The sequence below is a fragment of the Lagenorhynchus albirostris genome, chromosome 14 (assembly GCF_949774975.1).
Source record: "Lagenorhynchus albirostris chromosome 14, mLagAlb1.1, whole genome shotgun sequence".
NCBI lineage: Eukaryota > Metazoa > Chordata > Mammalia > Artiodactyla > Delphinidae > Lagenorhynchus > Lagenorhynchus albirostris.
This window is the reverse complement of record NC_083108.1, coordinates 13,846,876-13,866,864: the sequence shown is the minus strand read 5'-3', so window position 1 is coordinate 13,866,864 and position 19,989 is coordinate 13,846,876. Positions and strand designations below refer to the sequence as shown.

Genomic DNA, 19,989 nt, shown 5'->3' with positions numbered 1-19,989 from the left:
GCAGCCTGTGAGGGTGCACCCTGGTTAACCCCCAACATGTGGAAACGACTGTTTCAGATAACCAGATTTGTCATCAAAGAAATTTAAGACTCCAGAAACTAAGTGTACAAAAGACAGTCCCCAACTTCTGTATATCATGTTGCAACAGTTTATTTGTTAAGACAACTATTTCGAGCCTCCATTACATTTTATAATCTAAACAAGGTTGTGAATCAAGGTGGCTTACTCACCTGTGAAGCCAGGTAGTCACCCACCTTGTAACTGAACTGTATGGAACCAATTGCGGTAACATGTGCTCTGGGTCCTGGAAATGAGGGACCATGGAGATGAAGATAGGAGAAAAAAGGAGAGTCTTTTTCTCATTTTAGCGATCATCCTTGAAAGTGTTTGTAGTAAGGAAAGTTTAGTTTTTATATCTTCCTACCTCCCTTCCTTCTGGCAGCAAGTTTACAGACTGCCTGCCCTATTCTCAGAACAGCTCATTACCTAGAACTACCTAGGTAATTCTACTCTCCCCTCCCTCAATTAAAATATCCATTTTATTAGTACCACTCATGTCATGTAAAGTTTTGAGAGGAAAGGCATCTGAAGGAACAAATTTCTACTTATTTGAAACAGCTTTAGTTTCATAATCTTCAGATATATTTGTGTATTTTTTTAAAGTCTTCTTTTAAACCTAAATGAATATTGGGTTGACTAAATCCCAAGTGGTGTAACTGAAAAACATCCAAACTGTGCTTGGAATGGCCACGTTATTAATGTATGTGTCAGGCTGCTGCCCACCCCGTGCCCAGCCTTCCATACCTCAGATCACAGGCAATCTCTCCGCTTCTGCTCCTGCTTTTGTAAGACTCTTCAGTCCTCCCTAATGTATTTCCCCCGAGCATATTTTGTGGTCCTGGATTCCGGTTTGGGGACGTCGGGTGCACATGGCAAGGACACACGCTTTGGTAATTCAGGTTTTCCGACTGTAACACGGCTTTTGCTTCCACTTCTCTCACTCTCCTGCAACATCCCACTGCACAGACTCTCTCTATACAACCAAAACTTTTACTAGCTTCCTGAACTCACCAAAGATTGACTCAACACATCTTCACCATTCTACTCAAAGAAAAAGTGACTCCCTTGTTCCAGGGGGAAAAAAATGTGTCCTGTAGTCCTCATCTAAATTATCTCATCCATTGATTCTTGAAACCCAGTGCAATGGTCTATAGCATGCCTAAATTTTTTTTCAACAAGTCTAAGATAATTCTACTTCTATATCTATTGAATTTCTAATCTAGAAAGACCTGAAATATTATGCAGCTAATAAAGTTACAATGAGACTTTCCAGCATAAGAAATGATCTGTGTTATTATAAGAAAGGAGGTATAGAAACTACATGTACATGCTTGAAGTTATGTAAAACTGTATCTGCATGTGAACAAAAATTGGGAGGCAGGATGCAAAAACAGCAATAGTTACTGTGCTAAGGTAGTTGAGATTTGAGCGAAGGGATTTGGGACTTTAATGATTTTTTTATTGTAACATGACAATTTACTTATGTATTATAGAAACACCATACATAATTTTTTGTTTTATATTATATAAGATTATCATTATAATATGACAAACATAATACTTTATATTTTAATATGACAAGAAACTAATTTTTAATCTGTAATATAAAGAGCAATAGTAGCACAATAAATTAAACCCCTCATTCCCCAAAGTGAAACATTTCTTTTCTTAACAGGCTTCAGAATAGAAGGACAGGGTTTTTTTATATATATAAATTTACTTATTTATTCATTTATTTATTTTTGGCTGCGTTCGGTCTTCATTGCTGTGTGTGGGCTTTCACTAGTTGCGGTAAGCGGGGGCTACTCTTCGTTGCGGTGCACGGGCTTCTCATTGCAGAGGCTTCTCTTGTTGCGGAGCATGGGTTCTAGGTGCACGGGCTTCAGTAGTTATGGCACATGGGCTCAGTGGTTGTGGCTCGTGGGCTCTAGAGTGCCAGCTCAGTAGTTGTGGCGCACGGGCTTCGTTGCTCCACAGCATGTGGGATCTTCCTGGACCAGGGCTCGAACCCGTGTCCCCTGCACTGGCAAGAGGATTGTTAACCACTGCACCACCAGGGAAGTCCAGAAGGACAGGTTAATAGCATGTTACCACCTCTCTTGTTTTTGCAGCACACAAGCACACCTCCCATTTCTACATTCATCTTCTAATTGTCTATTATACAGTCCTTTGAAGCATGGTTTATCTGTGACTTCAAGTTCAAACTGTGAGCCACAAGTCTATCATAGTCTGTCATATTTGTCATCTGTAGCCCAAGATACGTAAACCCTACTCTTTGATTTTGGCTCTGGGACATGTTTTGAAGATTTTCAAAAGCACACAGCTCAGTAGGTATGTCTGGTTTATGAAGAATCAGGCCTCCTCCTTGTGTTAGATTTGTCAGACACTGTCGTTAGCTTTGTATCTGCCGAGTTGGGATGTGTGCTTTCCTCTTAGGGAGAAACGAAGCCCAGAAAGAAATCAGACGACGTCTTTGGTGCAGGCTGAGGGCGGCGTGAAACCTGCTGAGCAGAATCTTGAATGGCAAGTAGGGCTGAGGATGAAATTGGACCTGCCAGGAGAGGGGAGGCCAGGAGAGCAGGCTCTGGTGCTCCCGACCTGTATCATCACTCACCCATTCTTGAAAGCCCTGTAACCAACCCATCATATGCCTCAGGTCCCCACCTCACCAATATACATATATACAATTTCACAGGTCAGATGTTCTGAAATGACTTTCTGTTTTCCAAGTTATACATAATCACCTATTTATAACATTCATGAAGAAACATGTCATCACGTGTTTGGCACCATGCACAAGACGGAATGTACAGGATTTGTCTCGGCAGGAATGCGGCAGTGGAGTGACCCTCATGTATGAGCAGCATTGACGCCAGGCTGGACTGTGGGGCAGATTTATCTTCAGTGCTCTCCTGATCCCTCTCCTTTATTGCAACTCCAGCCCCCCGACCTTTAGATTCAACAGAGCCCCGCTGCCAGCTGGGTTCACCAGGAGGCATAAATGAGATGGAGTTCTGGTCTAAGATGTTTATTAAGGCATGCCCTTGGGGCCAATGCCCTTGGAAGGGAAGAACTTCTGCAAGACTGGGCAAAAGGAGAAGTCCAGCTGCAGTGCAGACCCACTAACAGCCCTGGATGACTTCAAAGAGTTCTAGGACTAGGGTTCTCCTGAGTTGAAATGGGATGGCCAGGCTTTATACTATCGCATCAGTCACTGGATATGGAATGTCCTGGAAGAATGTGGTGACTGTGGGTAGGTGGCTCTCAGCAACTAAAGCAACCGCCAAAGAGACTGACAGGTGAAGGTATCAAGTCCTTCACTGAAGGGGGTCTGAGCAACACCATGTTTACCAGCAGGCCCCTTGCTGGAAGCTTTCCCCTCTGTTATTTAATCTTCCGCATACTGTGAGGGTAGCATTACCTCCTTAATTTACAGATGAAGAAAGAAAGACTAAGCAAGCCCACCTCAGCCCTCCAGCTGACCCTGAATGTTCCATTTTCTACCCTGTTAATAGCCAGCTTTTGACAGCAGGAGCGTGGTGTCTACAGGGCCAGGCCCGAGAGGGGTGGGGGGAGTCTGTGCCATTGGTTGGCGAGAGAGCAAACACACAGGAAGGAGACCACCCCTTCGACACCTGTTCTATATCCCCCCAGTCTGCCTGCCAGTGTTTCAATTGTGTTATTTCTCACTGCTTTCTTTAGGAACTTTTCCATCCTGATCTTCATAACCTTCATGGTAAATTATGACTTTGAAAAACACATGGAAAAGGCAAAATTTTGGCCAAAGAGCTCAAGAGGAAGCCACTCCACCTCTTCCTCTCCTCAGCCCCAAGCCTTGCTTCTGACTCCAGTCTGTTCTATAAAGCCCACCCTGGGGGTCTTGTGCTCTACACTTTGCCTAGCTCCCCTTCCTGCCAACAAAGAGTGACTGCTCTGCGACCCACCCCCTCACATCTGTTTTCCATTAAGCTGACACAATCAATGTAGTGTCTGCTTACTTCCCACTAGGTACTGGTCATTTTTAAATAGAGGGCTCTCAAACATAGCAATCTGATCATGAAATATTAACCCAAATGTGAGGCTAAGAAGGTGAGGCGAGGGGACAAAAAAAACTGGGAAACAGGCAGGACCTTGTGGCATCCCAGAATTATTTCACTCGAAGTCTTCTGTTTCAACTGCCTAAAAGGGGCCAGACCTGGGGTGAGAATAGTGTGTTATGTCGATGTCTAACATCTGAGGCATTTAGGTATCATCTACCGTGTGCCTGTTAACACACTCAGGCCCAACAATAAACCAAAATTCAATTCTGCACTGTGTCATGGCACAGAGACTGCCGAGGGAAGTTTCAGGATGTCCTCATTAGGTAAAACAATCTACTACTGGATTTCAGGGTTTGGGATCCCCCCTGCCCTTGAAGCTTTTCTCTTGACTCTGACTCACCTGATTTCATGTCCCTCCCTCAGCTGATCCAGACAGTGAGCGCAGTGGACCAAGATGACCCACGCAATGGCCAGCACTTCTACTACAGCTTGGCTCCTGAGGCTGCTAACAACCCCAACTTCACCGTAAGGGACAACCAAGGTAATCAGCTGGCTACCGATGCTTCTCTACAGCGTGGGCTGGAAACTCTGGGTTACTATACCATGCAAACAGTGTCAGAGGTCACCTGCTCTTTAATAGCACGAAAGACATTAATGTTAATTTGTATGGTCTTTTAAAGTTTTGTTTCAGAATATCAAAGACAAAGAACATCCTCTGCTGATTCTGAAACTTTTACTCAGTCAGTCAGTTCACTCAAACATTTGAGCACAGGCTCTGGGCCAGACACTGTGTGAGGCACACAGGCTTCCTTCATCCCCACAGAGAGCAGCCATGTTTGTATGTTCTTTAACTACAGGAAGAATCTGAGAAAGCTGATAGAAAGAGGCCCAAGGAGAAAATCCTGATTGAACACTTCTAAGCAAGGATCAAAGGGGGAAACAGTGAAAGCTCCCAGAACAAAAGGGAGACAAAGGCTAAGTAACTTTTGAGTTACTTAAGAGCAAAGGACAAATACAGGAACACAACCAGTAGTTCTGGCACTGAAACCACTTTATTATTTTGGAATGATTCAGAAAGAAGAGTCGGGTGGGGTTCCCTATTCCAGAAAGTGCTTCCCTCTACATCTTTGCTAGAATGGAATTATAGACCCCTCTATTCCAAAAAGCATTCAGACCAGCTAACGAGTTCACAGACCTAGCACACTCTTCATTGGGCACAGATGGGAAAAGGAGGGGCTTCTGTACTTTGGCCAGAAGATTTTCAGAGAAAGGTCAGAGCAGGTGAAAAAATAATTTAAATCTGTCAAGTGAACCCCTTATGTTGCTAACTCTGCTACCAACTAGCTGTCTGACCTTGGAGAGGGAGGGCATCACTTCTCTGGGCTGTGGTGGCCTCATTTTTATTCCAATTCTAAAGTTCTGTCACTTTAGAACAATCTAAACAAAGGGTAACAGAAAGTCATGATTTAGGCATACCTAGTCTTAGGTTGTTTGGGACTTAAAGTATTAAATCCACCCCACACGATATTCTGCTATTAAAACTAGAGAATATCAAACCTGTTTTCTTCTAAATGGAAAGCATTTAGTCATCTGTTTAATCATCTACATCAAATCACTATAATTCTGAAAGGAAGAGTAATATAAATTATAACAACAGAAGTGCTACAATTAAATATCCTGATATTTTTTACTGGGTCAAATTTTGAATTATTCATTTATCTGCTTCACTTGGAAACCCTTCCTGCAAAATGTTGTTTCAGACCCTTCAGGATAGGTTTTTTTTTTGGCCGTGCCACAAGGCTTGCAGGATCTTAGTTCCCAGACCAGGGATCAAACCCAGGGCCCCTGCCCCTGCAGTGGAAGCATGGAGTCCTAACCACTGGACCACCAAGGAATTCCCTAGGATAGGTTTCATAGTAGAAATCCTGGAGGAAAAAATAATACATTATACTGTTTCTTCAAATTTTCAGCTAAGTGTCACTGTATTCCTCCACTCTGATATTTGTCTGAATCAATACAGAAACAATACACAGCAAAATGCTGCAAATTTCTTAACAATGACTTTGGGCACCAATTCATGGGGCCAATACTTTAAAAATATGGGCCCCTGGAACCTGATGACTATAAAAAGAAATGGCTCATCTCTTGGAAGGTTTTTTTCAAAACGGAAGTTGGAACATCTTCAATAGAAAGAATGAACTCTTAATCTCATGACAATTTAACCCTCGAGTATCCTTTACTGAGGCTCATTAAAAAACTGACCGGGTTTCCCCGGTGGCGCAGTGGTTGAGAGTCCGCCTGCCGACGCAGGGGACACAGGTTCGTGCCCCGGTCCAGGAAGATGCCACATTCCGCAGAGCGGCTGGGCCTGTGAGCCATGGCTGCTGAGCCTGCGCGTCCGGAGCCTGTGCTCCGCAACGGGAGAGGCCACAACAGTGAGAGGCCCGTGTACCGGTTAAAAAAAAAAAAAAAAAAACCTGACCAACATCTGATGTGGTGGATCTACTGTCAAGCCCTCCAACCCCCATGCCCAAAACATGATATTCATTTATGAACACAACAGCGCACTATTTCAAGTAAAGCCTTTCTTAATCCCCAAAGCATTGTGAAAAGGATTGTCCATATACTTCACAGTTTCACATGCATTTTCTCATACTTTGCTTTATTTGATATTTATAATAATCCTTTAAGGTCTTAAGAAAGTTACTAATGCCTCTGATGATTCTCATTGTCTCATCTGATAGATAAGGAAAGAAAGTAAATGGCCCATGGAATAGAGAGTAAGTATTAAAATTGGGACTGGAAGTTGAGACCTCCTGTTTTAGCCACACACACACACACACACACAATCTTTGTGTCACCCTGGATACTATACCCAAATGGGTTATTCGAGCTCCAGTTATAATATTCAACAAAATTTTGCAAGTGGCTAAATTTTGCCAGCTCCTTTGTAGGACTAGTCTCAGCAATGTGATGCTCTGATCTTTTTTTCTTAATCTTAAATAATTCTGAGATCAAGAAATCTATGATGCATAGTAGGCATAATGTAATACTTATATGAAATTCAGCTCTTCTCCGGCTTTCTCAAAGTCTGATGAACTGCCCTTGATTAAAATGAAAAATAAAAAAGATTTCTGTTCGAGAAAAACTTTACTTCTGACAAAAACAAAACAAAACTGAAACTGTGAAGCAAAATTACTAGTACTTAGCTATTAAATCTGGAAAACAGAAAAGAAGATGGATTGTGTGGTAGGTGGAAATATGAATATAATCTTCAGGTTGGTAACCAACTGCTATCTTTCTCCACTGAGAAGGAAATAAGAGGGAAAAGGCCTGTACCAAAGTAGGAAGAGATTTCAATCAGCTGAATAATTTTCAACATTAATGTTACAAAACTAAGTAAGCGGTTACACAGCACAATGGAAGGAGTGTGTATCTGGAGTCAAGAGACCAGAGTTCAAATCCCAGCTCTTCTACTAAATTAGTGACTTTGAACCAATTACATAATCTCTCTAGGCCTTAACTCTCACTGTAAAAGGGTGAGATTATCACTATCTCACCAAATGGTGGTAAAGATTAAATGAGATACTGCATGTAAAGTCTAAATACCTTGCACATAAGCACTCAAAAAACCACTGCTCTCATGATAAAACAGGGGGAGGAGGAGGTGGAAAAGTTAATTAAGGAATTATGTATTAGTCAGAATAGGCTAGGTTAGGCTGCAGGAAAAAACACCAAAATCTCAGTGGCTTAACGCAACTGAAGTTAATTTCTTGCTCACATAAAGCTGACTGTGGGTCTGGCGACCAAGGACAGCTGTCCAGGTGTAGGCTGCCTGGCTCTCCATCTCTAATGTTCTTTCATGTATTACAACAAGGCAAGAGAGCACAAGAATAACATACCAGCTATTATTGATACATGCTGCTGTCCGAAGTGACACGAATCAGTTTTGCTCATTTCCATCATCTAAAGCAAATGATACAGACATGCCCAAATTCAAGAGGGTAGAAAAGTATAATCCTTTATTATGTCCAGAAATATTGATATTGGTCTGAATAATGTTTACTTTGGCTAAACTCTCAGAATTTTTTGTGAAGTTCTAGACTCTTCCCTGTGAAATGTGAAACACATCCAGAGGACCTTCCATACTGATGACGTTAGCTTTGTCACTGATTATACGTCCTACCACATCTCTCAAATTTTTCCTCTGCTGAAAAAGATACCAGCTTTCCAGAAAATATATCTGATTTATAAGTCAAACCCACTCAAGAAAACTTGAGAACATAGATTTAAAAAGATCCCAAAACATTACACTAGGCAAATATAAATACAGACACACACACACACACACACACACACACACACACACACACACATCAGCTTTGTGGAAACATACCAAACAATTTTGCTAATCCCCTTTAAAACTGGGGGAAAAAACTAGTATTGAATGTTCACCAAATTCATATTAATTGCTTAAACTTAGACCACCAATTAGCGGGAAATAGCAGGGTGTGTCATGATTAGGGGATTTCAGATAAGCTTCTGCTAAACGAGCAGGTTCATCAGAAAGCACAGGAGTTGGTGACTGCATTTCAGAGGCATAAAAGAAAATAGCAGAAGACTTGAACTCCAGCCAAAGTGGCAAAAATAAGCAATGTGCCACAGCCGCGTGGGCTCCTCAGCATTCTTTTCCCGGGGGCACAAAGCAGCATAGGGCCTTGGAAAGCTGCTGAGCCAGAACAAACAGGGACCACAAGTCGCCAGTGACTGTTCAGTTCTGTCAAGTTTCCCCAGGGACATTTCAGTTAGATCTGAAGTCTGACAGTTTGCCCTGGGCACTTTGTCACAAAGGGTAAGACAGACTCTCAAAAAAGGCCTCAGGGTTTTCCCTAGAAGCAAGCAAAAATCTTGGTTTCTGAATCCAACTGCTGATCCCAAAAAACCCAACGGTGGCTCTAGCTAACCACCTCCAGGGCATGCTGTCCCTTCTCTCTCCTTCCCCACCCAGTTCCTGCCCCCTTGCTTTCCTCAATCCAAAAAATTAATTCTCTTGTTGGTTCTTTCATTTTCCTCTTCTCTCTCCTTTTTGATCCCGGAACCCCTGTCTTCTTCAGATAACACTGCCCGGATTCTAACTAGGAGGTCTGGCTTCCGGCAGCAGGAGCAGAGTGTCTTTTACCTGCCCATCCTGATATCGGACAATGGGCAGCCGGTGCTGAGCAGCACGGGCACGCTGACTATCCAGGTGTGCAGCTGTGACGACGATGGCCACGTCCTGTCCTGCAGCCCCGAGGCCTACATGCTCCCAGTCAGACTGAGCCGCGGCGCCCTCATCGCCATCCTGGCCTGCATCTTTGTCCTCTTAGGTGAGTAAGTGGCTCCTCTCCATTCTGTGGGGTCCTGCAAGTGCTTACTTAGATACCATTCCGTTATCACACTGACACAGCTGGCCAGAACTGGTTTTCCACACCGTGCTTATTGAAAAGGTGGGTGAGTAAGGCTGGGAAGACGTAAAGAACTTGGAGACAGTCCCCTCCTTCAAGGAACTCATGGCCTCTGTGGCCAAATGAAAGCACATATATTTATCAACCATCTACTGTAGGCCAGGCTGCCTTTCTAGGTGCTGGGATTAATAAGACAGAAATGCCCCAGCCTTCACAGAGCTTAATTCAAAATAAAGCAAGTTCATTTTGACATCATAGAACCTATATAATAATTTTGGACAGGCTATGATGATCACCTCTTCTAGCCCCCTCATTTCAGATAAGTAGTAGCTAAATCACAAAGAGGTAGTGACGGGCCCAAGGCCAAATCTCAGTCGCAGAGCCAGGGCTGAAACACAGGCAGGCCCCGCATTGCACATCCCTGTATCTGCGCAGTACGGCCTTTCCCCCAAATGTTCATCCCCAGATTCAGGATGTGGTAAGTGTTACAGAGAAGGGAAGAGGGACAGGGAGTCCTGAGAGGACAGGAGACAGGGGTGGGTTCCAGTTTAACTAGGGTGGTCAGGGAGGACCTCACTGATAAGACGACCTCTGAGCAGAGATCTGAAGTGGCAGAGTGAACCACATGGATATCTGGGAGGGTAAGCTGTTTGGGGGCGTTAGCACCCCCCCTCCCTGGGTACCATGGCCACTAACCAGGGTCAGTTTGCCTCTACTTGTGAAATAAAGATGTGATGACAGGCCAGTGGGAGAGCACTACTGGGATAGAGGATCCTTTCCTCTTCATCTAAAGTCATACTGCAAAGCAGCTCCCAACTCCCTTGTACTAAGGCCATTCATGCTATTATCCTCAAAATCCACACTCAAAACAAACAGTAAAACATCTAAACCAATTCCTGAAACCAAAAAACTATCTGTACATATCTGCCAACTCTTCTGACTGAAATAATTCACAGCATACTTATTTTGCTTAGAGAAAAGCAGACTTAGTAGATAGTAATATTATTCAATATGGAAGAAATCCTAGTAAGGGAAAAGAGTAAAGATTTGAGGATTAAAATTAGAATTTAAGCCCTGATCCCAGGTTTACCTCCAAACCAAGAGACTGAGTCAGACCAAAGAAAGAAGGTCTAACTAAAATGTCAGTTGCTTGATTGAATTTCTAGTAGGTCTGTGGAATATGCTTCATGTAGTTCAGTGCTACATGAAGGGAAAAACAGTATAAAGAAGTAACCTTTCAAAGTCCTTGGATACCTGGATCAGAGAGAATTGTTACGACTTCTGGTCCCTTTCTGTACTGACAAATAAAACCCTCTTGCAATTCCCTGAGTGTCCATAAGGTGGCACTGGGAGTCCTTGAGTGCATAGCAGGACACCCTGAAAGAGGCCTTTGAAGAAACTTCCAGTCTGGCTGTCCTTACTTCTATCTTTGGAAATGTCTACATTATGAGTTCACCCTGGCCCACAAACAGCAGAAGGAGCCACCACTTCAGCGGGGCTGATTTAAAGAGGCTGGCACAAAGAGGCTCTCAACTTACAAGCGGTGTGCAAGGGGCGATTTATTTCGTGCCACCCAAACCCATTATGTCTTGCTTTTGGAATTGCGCAGAATAAACAGACAGTTTTCAGCACCTAAACTGAGCAAAGCTGTCATAAAATCCTCAGAGTTTTAGGCACTTTCACTTCTAACAGTGTATATCCCACATTAAATATAATTCATAAAACTGAGTAAGACTGAACTGCAGTTGATTTGTCAAAGAAATACTACATTTTGTGGATAATTATATTAACACATTAATTTTGACTACGGATTTTTTTCCATGTTTCAAATATGTATCTAGTTCCTAGAAAATCTCATAGGCCCTATGCACTGTGCCTATAGATACTAAAGAACAAACATCCCTAGAACTGATTCTCTTCTGTCAGCGAAGCCCTTCAGCTGAATAGGATCATTTTTCCTAAAATTTGATTTTCAGGGGACTATATAATACTTGATATTTATATAAGATTACCTAAAAATAAGATACGTAGCAATCTTTATTTTTTTCAGAGTTCTATAAACTGCCTAATTCTATATCATCAGAATTCTTTCCAGTACAAACTCAAAGACTTTTCTAATATTGCTTCCCAGCATTTTCTGAAATACCACACCTAGCACTCCAGTGTCACCTGTGTGGAGGTTTTCTCAGGTCCCCAGAAAGAATTAACTGGCCCTGCTTCTGTATTCTCTGCAAAACTCTTGCAGCTCTATGATAGTCCTATCACCACCTGTTTGATATTAATCATTAATGTCTATTATCTCCTTCGATTGCATGCTTGTAAAAACAGAAATCATGTCATATTCTACTTGGTTTCTGTTTTGCTTCAGATAATGTCTAAAAAATATTTGAGTTTAGTTAACTCCTTACTGAATCCCACAAACACAGCAAGTTCACTCAGAATCCCATTTCTCCACCCTGCATCCATCCAAATCACACCCCAACCTCCAATGCCCAGTTCAAGCCCCCACTTCATCAAAGTCCTATTAGTCCACTTCTCTGAAATCCCATAGTCCTCTAGCCTATGAGTTACATTTTTGCACAGAGATAAAATACAAGAGTATATAACTGTTTCCTATGTGTGCATTTTGTCACCCGAGCTATTCAGGAAAATATCATGTATTAACATCATTCACTGCAATTTACAAAAAGCACATTCCACATTCAAGTTTAAAAAACCATTATTGTTATTTTTTTAAGTTAGTCCATAATCTTACTGGGCATATGACTGTACTCCATTCCCCCCTCCCTTGGATAAACTGGGCTCTTATTTTGCAGTGTTGTCTAGCTGTCACCATTCACCAGCTGTAACAAAGCATGCTAGAAAAAAAAAAAGTTCTACAGCCAAAATCTCAACACACTTCCTGGAAAACATTTTTACTCACAGAGATAAATGGTTCAATGGGATTACCTCCATCTCTCCTTTAAACCCCAGTGAACACATCCTGGGGGAAAAAAAAAAAAAAACATACGTTGGGATAAACTTTCATCCAAACCTGCAAGGGCATATCTAACAGCGTGGTGCGTCTCTGATAACATGATGAAATTATATAAAATGTCACTGTTCATTCCCTCTCTTCCATGAACATCCTTAGATCTAGAAAGTCACAACCTCCTCTCTAATGGAAGGCTTTTCTGAGGAATCTGAGTTAACTGGACAAAGATGGTCATTTATGCTCTCTTATTTTTTGGAGAAAACATAGAAAGACTAAGACTTTGGCTCATATTTAACACATGTGTCTATACTCATTTAATTAATATATGATCACAATTGATCCTTGAACAATGGTGGGGTGGGGTTAGGGGCTTAGACCTGCCCTGAAGTTGTGAATAACTTATAGTCGGCCCTCAGTATCCACGGTTCAGCATTTGCAGCAACCAACTGCAGTAGTACTGCAGTATGTATTTATTTTTAAAAATCCACAGCTAAGTGGACCCCAGTAATTCAAACCCATGTTGTTCCAGGGTCCACTGTATATTTACAAAGTAGGATCCTATTGAGAAGCTAATGTAAAAAGCAGAATTCCACCTGTACAGTAAGGTTTTCACATTATAATGGAGAAACACGTATTCGTCCTTACGCAGTCAGAAAACATGGTCTGATCCTTAGCATATACTCCACGGGACCACAGGGCTTCGTGCTTTGTTAATGAGATGTTACACTGGGTGGCTGGGTGTACAAACGCACACACATTTCAAAGCGATAAGGTGTGTGCAGAGCCTCTACATGCAACTTCTACTTAAACCACGTGGAATCATGTCACGTAGCGTTCACTCGCCCACAGACTCTCCAACAGTGCAGGAAGAGTGAGAACAGGGTAGACCCTGTGAGGTCACATATCCAAACACTGCCCCTGCTCTCCCCACCCAGACAGCCCTCTCCCTACCTGTGTTACTCAAGAGCTCTGGTCTCGGCCCACACGGCCGGGGCTCTTCCGCCAACACCCGGTCCTCTGTGTTTCCGGCAGTGCTGGTGCTGCTCATCCTGTCCATGCGGAGGCACCGGAAGCAGCCATACATCATCGACGACGAGGAGAACATCCACGAGAACATCGTGCGCTACGACGACGAGGGCGGTGGCGAGGAGGACACCGAGGCCTTCGACATCGCAGCCATGTGGAACCCACGGGAGGCGCAGGCGGGCGGCGCCTCCAAGACGCGGCAGGACATGCTGCCCGAGATCGAGAGCCTCTCCCGCTACGTGCCTCAGACGTGCGCCGTCAGCAGCACCGTCCACAGCTACGTCCTGGCCAAACTCTACGAGGCCGACATGGACCTGTGGGCCGCGCCCTTCGACTCCCTGCAAACGTACATGTTCGAGGGGGACGGCTCGGTCGCCGGGTCTCTGAGCTCCCTGCAGTCGGCCACTTCAGACTCAGAGCAGAGCTTCGACTTCCTGACGGACTGGGGACCCCGCTTCCGGAAGCTGGCGGAGCTCTACGGGGCGTCGGAGGGGCCCGCGCCCCTGTGGTGACGGAAGCCGGGAGGCCGGCGCGCGGCCAAACCCGGCCGTTCTGGGGCGGAGGCTTCGCGGAAGAGGCGCCGCCAACCGCAAGAGCAAGACTGCTGGAGAGTGAGTTTGCGGGGGGGGGGGGGAGCGGGCGAGCGGAGCTCTCTCTGAATCAGCTTTACTTGGTTAGATTAAGTTAAATAATCAAAAGGAAACACAGGAAGAGGGGGGCAGAATCTCCAATGACCTTTTCTTCTTTTTTAGTTTTTGTGATACTGTATTCAAAGGCGTGGAGTCCAAGGTTAAGTATGGCGGGCTTGACTTTTCTCCGCCTTTCGCTTGGTCATGTTGCCACCTCAGAGAGGCTGTGCTTTTCATTGCAGAGGTGGCAGTTGAAAGCAAATAGAAAGTTCTACTCTCCTATCCGTTTTTTGTTTTTATTTTTAATCATGTTTTTTCCTCCATTTAAAAGTTTTGCTGGCTCATCACACTGCACAAACCAACCCCCATAAAAGAACACTGAAAAATTATTCCTCGGTGAAATTAACCTACTTGTTCTGGGATGGATGGAATTTCTTTTAATACTTTTAAGACAAGGTTAAGGCCTAATTGACCTTGCATGGGGGGTGGGCAGGGGGGTGGGAGAAGGAAGAGGCATTGACTTTAAGCTCAAGTTTAATGGCTGAACCAAGAGTTGTTGGCATTACAACAAATCCACCTCCATGGAGTAAGAGTGCTCTTGTTCTCTCAGCTCTTTAACTGTGCCCCTGCAAAATTATTCAGAAGGAAACCAGAAAATCTGCCTCTTTTGCACTGTAGATGTCTCTTCCATGTGCCAAATGTGAAGATTAGATTCTACAAATGAAAGCCAAAAAAAAGAAGTATCTGATAAAAGCATGGGTTAGAGGGCTTTCCTAATCTGTGTGAGGTCAATTCAAGGGATGTTTACATACTGTAGATAACCTACTTGAACACAAATCAGTATTATAGAGAATGGATGTAAGAAAATTACATGTATAAGTTTTGTATATTTGTTAATAATTTTGGTAATAAATATGATGTACTGCATCTCAGTACCTTAGCATCTCTTTTAATAAAAGTTAAATAGAAGGGAAAGTCTATTGCACATGTGTTTAATTGCTGAGCAGGTAAGGTTTTGTGATCCTGACCTAGTCTCAGGTTCTTGGGGCTGGGGCTCATTCATAAAACAAAGACAACAGCACAGAAGTATGAGGCTGTGCATTCTATTTCGGTCACTGATCAGATGAACGTATGGTTTAAACTGTAAAGCTGTAAAGCTTTTCATGAATATTTTTCATTTCCCCATCCCTTAAAAGAGCAAAGGATGGTTTGATAACACCAGCAATACAATAGTGAGTTTAGCCCATATCTTTTTTGTTTTGTGAGAGTGTATTGCACACAGCCACCAATGAAGCAGGCCACTGTGCTACTTTCATCTCTGTTCTGTTGGCAAATCAAATATGTACCAAAAATATGTACAAATATGTACATCTTGTCAATACTGGATGAGCTCACAGAACACTGGGGCCATATTTTATTCATGTTTCCTTTCCCCACAGTAGCTAAGAGTGGGTACTTAATAAGTGCTTAATGGGTACACGATGGAAGGGATCTCTTTCTTTGACGTCGTATTATTAAAGGATATTTTACACAGTTATCCTCACCATTGGGAACAAATTGTGAACAAAATAGTTTTCTGAGTGTCTCGGTTAAAGGTTCTCAAATTTTAATGTGTGTCAGAATCACTTGGAACAGAATCACTTGTTAAACTATAGCTTGTTGGGCCTTTACCCACAAAGTTTCTAATTCAGTTGATCTGGGGCGATTTGCATTTTTAACAAGTGCCTGGGTGATGCTGATGCTGCTGGTCCAGGGACCACACTTTGAGAACCTTTGGTATATGGTCACACTTTCTCAAATATAGAAAGATTAGATTGCACTGGGGCCTACCCCATCAGTAGAATAGTATTGTGAATCTCTTTTCCAGTAAAAAGGAGAGTTTGGCAGAAACATGTGAGAAGGCTAATGGATGTCTGGGAACCAGCAGGATGTGCTTCATGCTTTATTACGTGGTACACTAATAGCTAGGCAAGTTCTCATCTTCAACCTTCAGCATACTAACCCTTTCCTCCATGAAAGGCAGCTCTCATACATGCTCTTTGAGGGTAAAGTATGATGTAAAAATAAATAAACTTAGCAAAGAAAAAGAAAAAACATGAACTTGAGTCCAAACTAGGCTTTACAACATACCAGTTATGTGAATGTGGGCAAATTGACCATTATAACATTCTTTTCTGTCACTAGCCCTGAGGATAGTTTTTTGACTAGCTCACTCCATGTTACTTGTTTTAAAAACTGGGAACAGCTGTTATCCTAACCACAGGGGATTATCATTGCCCCACATCCTGCAAATGTGGCCCCCCATGATACTGGGCATGAAGTGATTAAGCAGAATCTCCTGGAGCTTCTGGTCCCTGGGAAGATGTTTAATGGTGTGATACAGGAAGTGTGAGAGAAGCACAGAATAGGAGATCCATTTCAACTCACACTCTAAGCTAATAGAGACTCTTCCCTCCAGATGAGTTTTAGAATTCCCTTTCCACTGCCACAGTTTACCACAAATGCTGGTTCATCTGAAAATAAAACATCATTGCCACCAGACAGAATGCAGTGTGATCAGGTTAAAAAAGAGAGCTGTAAAATTATCCAGCCATTTATTTGTAAACAGGTAAAGCAGCTAGCCTTTAATTTATGTTAGAGGGAAAAGGAACATCTGTGGAAATCAATTGATAAGACTTTGTCTGGAACGGTATTCTGAACAAGAACGCAAGCAAAGATAAAGATTAGCAATGAATTTTCTAAATCATAAAAGCAGAATATCCCAACATGGCAGATAGCAAAGGCAAAGAAGGGAGTAGTTTGCACAAGAAAGAATCTATAAATCCTGAAAACGAATTCAAACAAGCCAAAATCAGTACAGGCACGTTGACTATGCATTGTTACTAGTTTACTAGTGATCGAGAACTAAACCTTGATGTCAAAATTCCCAGTATTTCCTTTCTAGTGCTGGAAATACATGAGCACAGGATACACTTTGCAAGCAGTTCTTTTCGCAGATGGACTCATTCTCAAATCCATTTGTCATCTTCATAATAAAGAACTTTCAAGATATTTTTATGTGTAAATACCTGGATTTGGGAGGCTTCTGCTTGACCCTGAGGGTCAAGGTTCTGGTACAGGGAATGGACAAAATTAGATCAAGGAATCTTCTTTTTAAAATGACCTACTAATGAGACATATCTGTCTCTTGTGATTCATGTTGTGCAAAAATTGTGAGTACTAATTTATAGTATGTGTAATTAACTACAACATCAACCAAAAACACAATTTTTCTTAAATCTTTCCTCCTGGGACGGGAAGCTGGCAAATCCTACCCCATGTGTTTGTCCATACTTTTGGTTTGTAAGGATTCCATATGACTGATGACGGGGCTGTTTCTTCCACTCCAACATTTTAGCCGCTGAGGCCACCTTCCTGGTACCCATGATGACAAGGGCTACTTTCCATCCCAGAAAACCTTAGACCACTTCTCTGAGAGGACACACTTCCAAAAGCTAGTAAAACTACCTATGAGTCTTTTCTTATTTTTCAGGAAGTTTGGATACTAGCTTTTCTTTTATTATTTCCGCTTCTTCCCCTTCTTTATATCAACTGTTTCACCACCATTGCTGCATAAAAAGACACTAAACTTAGTGGTGTAAAACGACAATCTTTTTTTTATTTTTCTGTTTTTTGTTTTGTTTTGTCTGCTTTGGGTCTTCATTGTTGCACACAGGCTTTCTCTAGTTGTGGCGAGCGGGGGCTGCTCTTCGTTGCGGTGCGCGGGCTTCTCACTGGGGTGGCTTCTCTTGTTGCGGAGCACGGGCTCTTGGTGCACGCGCTTCAGTAGTTGTGGTGCGTGGGCTCAGTAGTTGTGGCTCGCGGGCTCTAGAGCGCAGACTCAGTAGTTGTCACGCACGAGCTTAGTTGCTCTGCGGCATGTGGGATCTTCCTGGACCAGGGCTCGAACCCGTGTCCCCTGCATTGGCAGGCGGATTCTTAACCACTGCGCCACCAGGGAAGTCCCCAATCAGCTATATTGTCTTTCCCTTTTTTCTACTCTGCCTCCTTCCTCTATTCCAGGCATCACTTTGGATTCCATTCACCATTTCTTTTCTCTCTTCCATTCCCCCTCCTCTCTATAGAATACATTCTTGTTTTATAGGTATATTATTCTCCAAAATTCAGTTTTATCCCTACCATGCACTACTTTCAGAAATAAATGAGTATTTCATGAAAATACTTAGCAAAATATCTGATATATAAAAGGCACACAATATATTTTTATTGAAGTATAATTAATATATAATAAACTGCAGGTAAAGCATATTATTTAATGTTTTGACATATGTATACACCCATGAAGCCATCACCCCATTCAAGATAGTAAATATATACGTTACCTTCAAGAGTTTTCTTATACCCTACTGTAATACCTCTCTCCCATCCCTGCCAACCACCTCCCCCAACTGCAAGCAACCCCCAGTGTGCCTTCTATCACTGTAGATTTGTTTACATTTTCTAGAGTTTTATATAAATGTAATCATACAGAGTATACTCTTTCTTGTGTGTGGAGGATGGGGGAGGGGGTCTGGCTTCTTTCACTCAGCATTATTAGTTTGAGTATCATACATGCCACTGTGCATATCAACAGTTCATTGCTTTTTGTTGATAAGCAGTATTCCATCGTGTAGATAAACCACAATTTGTTTATTCATTCACGTATTAGTTTGCTTATGCTGCCAAAATAAAATACCATATATTGGGCGGCTTAAATAACAGAAATTTATTTTCTCTTAGTTCTGGAAGCTGGAAGCCCAAGATCAGGATACCAGTATGGTCAGATTCCAGTGAGGACTTGCTTCCTGGTTTTCAAATGGCCACTTTCTCTTTGTATCCTCACATGGTGGCAGGAGCAAGTGAGCTCTCTGGTGTCTGTTCTTATAAGGACACTAATCATATCAGATTAGTGCCCCAGCCATGTAACCTCATTTAACCTTAGTTAATTACTTCCTTACTCCAAATATAGTCACATTAGAGGTTAGGGCTTCAGCATATGAATTTGGGGCATGGAGGGGGACACAATTCAGTCCATAACAATTCATATGTTGATGGACATTTTGATTGTTTGCAGCTTTTGGCTGTTACAAGTTAGGCTGCTAAGAACACTTGCATGTGAGTCTTTGTATGGACATATATTTTCTCTTCTCTTGAATAAATGCTTAGGAGTGGAAGGGCTGGAGTCATATGGTAGGTATATGTTTTCAGTTCTTGTTTTGGTTTTTTTAAACTGCCAAACTATTTTCCAAAGTCTTTTTACCATTCCAAATTCCCACCGGCAGTATATGAGGGTTCCATTTCCTCTTCACCTTCACCAATACTTGGTATGGGCTGTTTTTTTTTTCATTTTTGTCATTGTAATAGAAATGTTGTAGTATCTCACTGTGATTTTAGTTTGTAATATCCTAATGACTAATTATGCTGAGCATCTCTTCACATGTTTATTTGCTATCCAAATATCTTCTTTGGTGGAGTACACAGAGGTATTTGCCCATTTTTAATTGTTTCATTATTGTTGAGTTTTGAGATTTCTTTTTATTTCCTGGATATGAGTCTTTATCAGGTACAGACTTTGTAAAGATTTTTATTCCAGTCTGTGGCTTGTCTTTTCATTCCCTTGACAATGTCTTTTGAAGGGCAGGAGTTTTTTTATTTTGATGAAATCCCAATTCATCAATTTGTTCTCTTGTATTGTGCTTTCAGTGTCATTTCTAAAAAAATCTTTGCCTACCCAAGGTCACAAATATTTTCTTCCATGTTTTTTTTCTAGAACTTTT

The 19,989-nt window shown here is 42.3% G+C and overlaps 1 protein-coding gene across 1 annotated transcript in view; it reads left to right on the top strand.

Moving 5' to 3' along the window:
* CDH20 (cadherin 20) overlaps window positions 1-14,056 on the top strand; it is a 56,759-nt gene extending 42,703 nt beyond the window's left edge. Inside the window, exons 9-11 of the mRNA XM_060170548.1 lie at window positions 4,524-4,641; window positions 9,215-9,466; window positions 13,551-14,056. Coding sequence (XP_060026531.1) covers window positions 4,524-4,641; window positions 9,215-9,466; window positions 13,551-14,056 — 876 coding nt within the window. The remainder of the gene's footprint in view (window positions 1-4,523; window positions 4,642-9,214; window positions 9,467-13,550) is intronic.
* The last annotated feature ends 5,933 nt before the right edge of the window (window positions 14,057-19,989 follow it).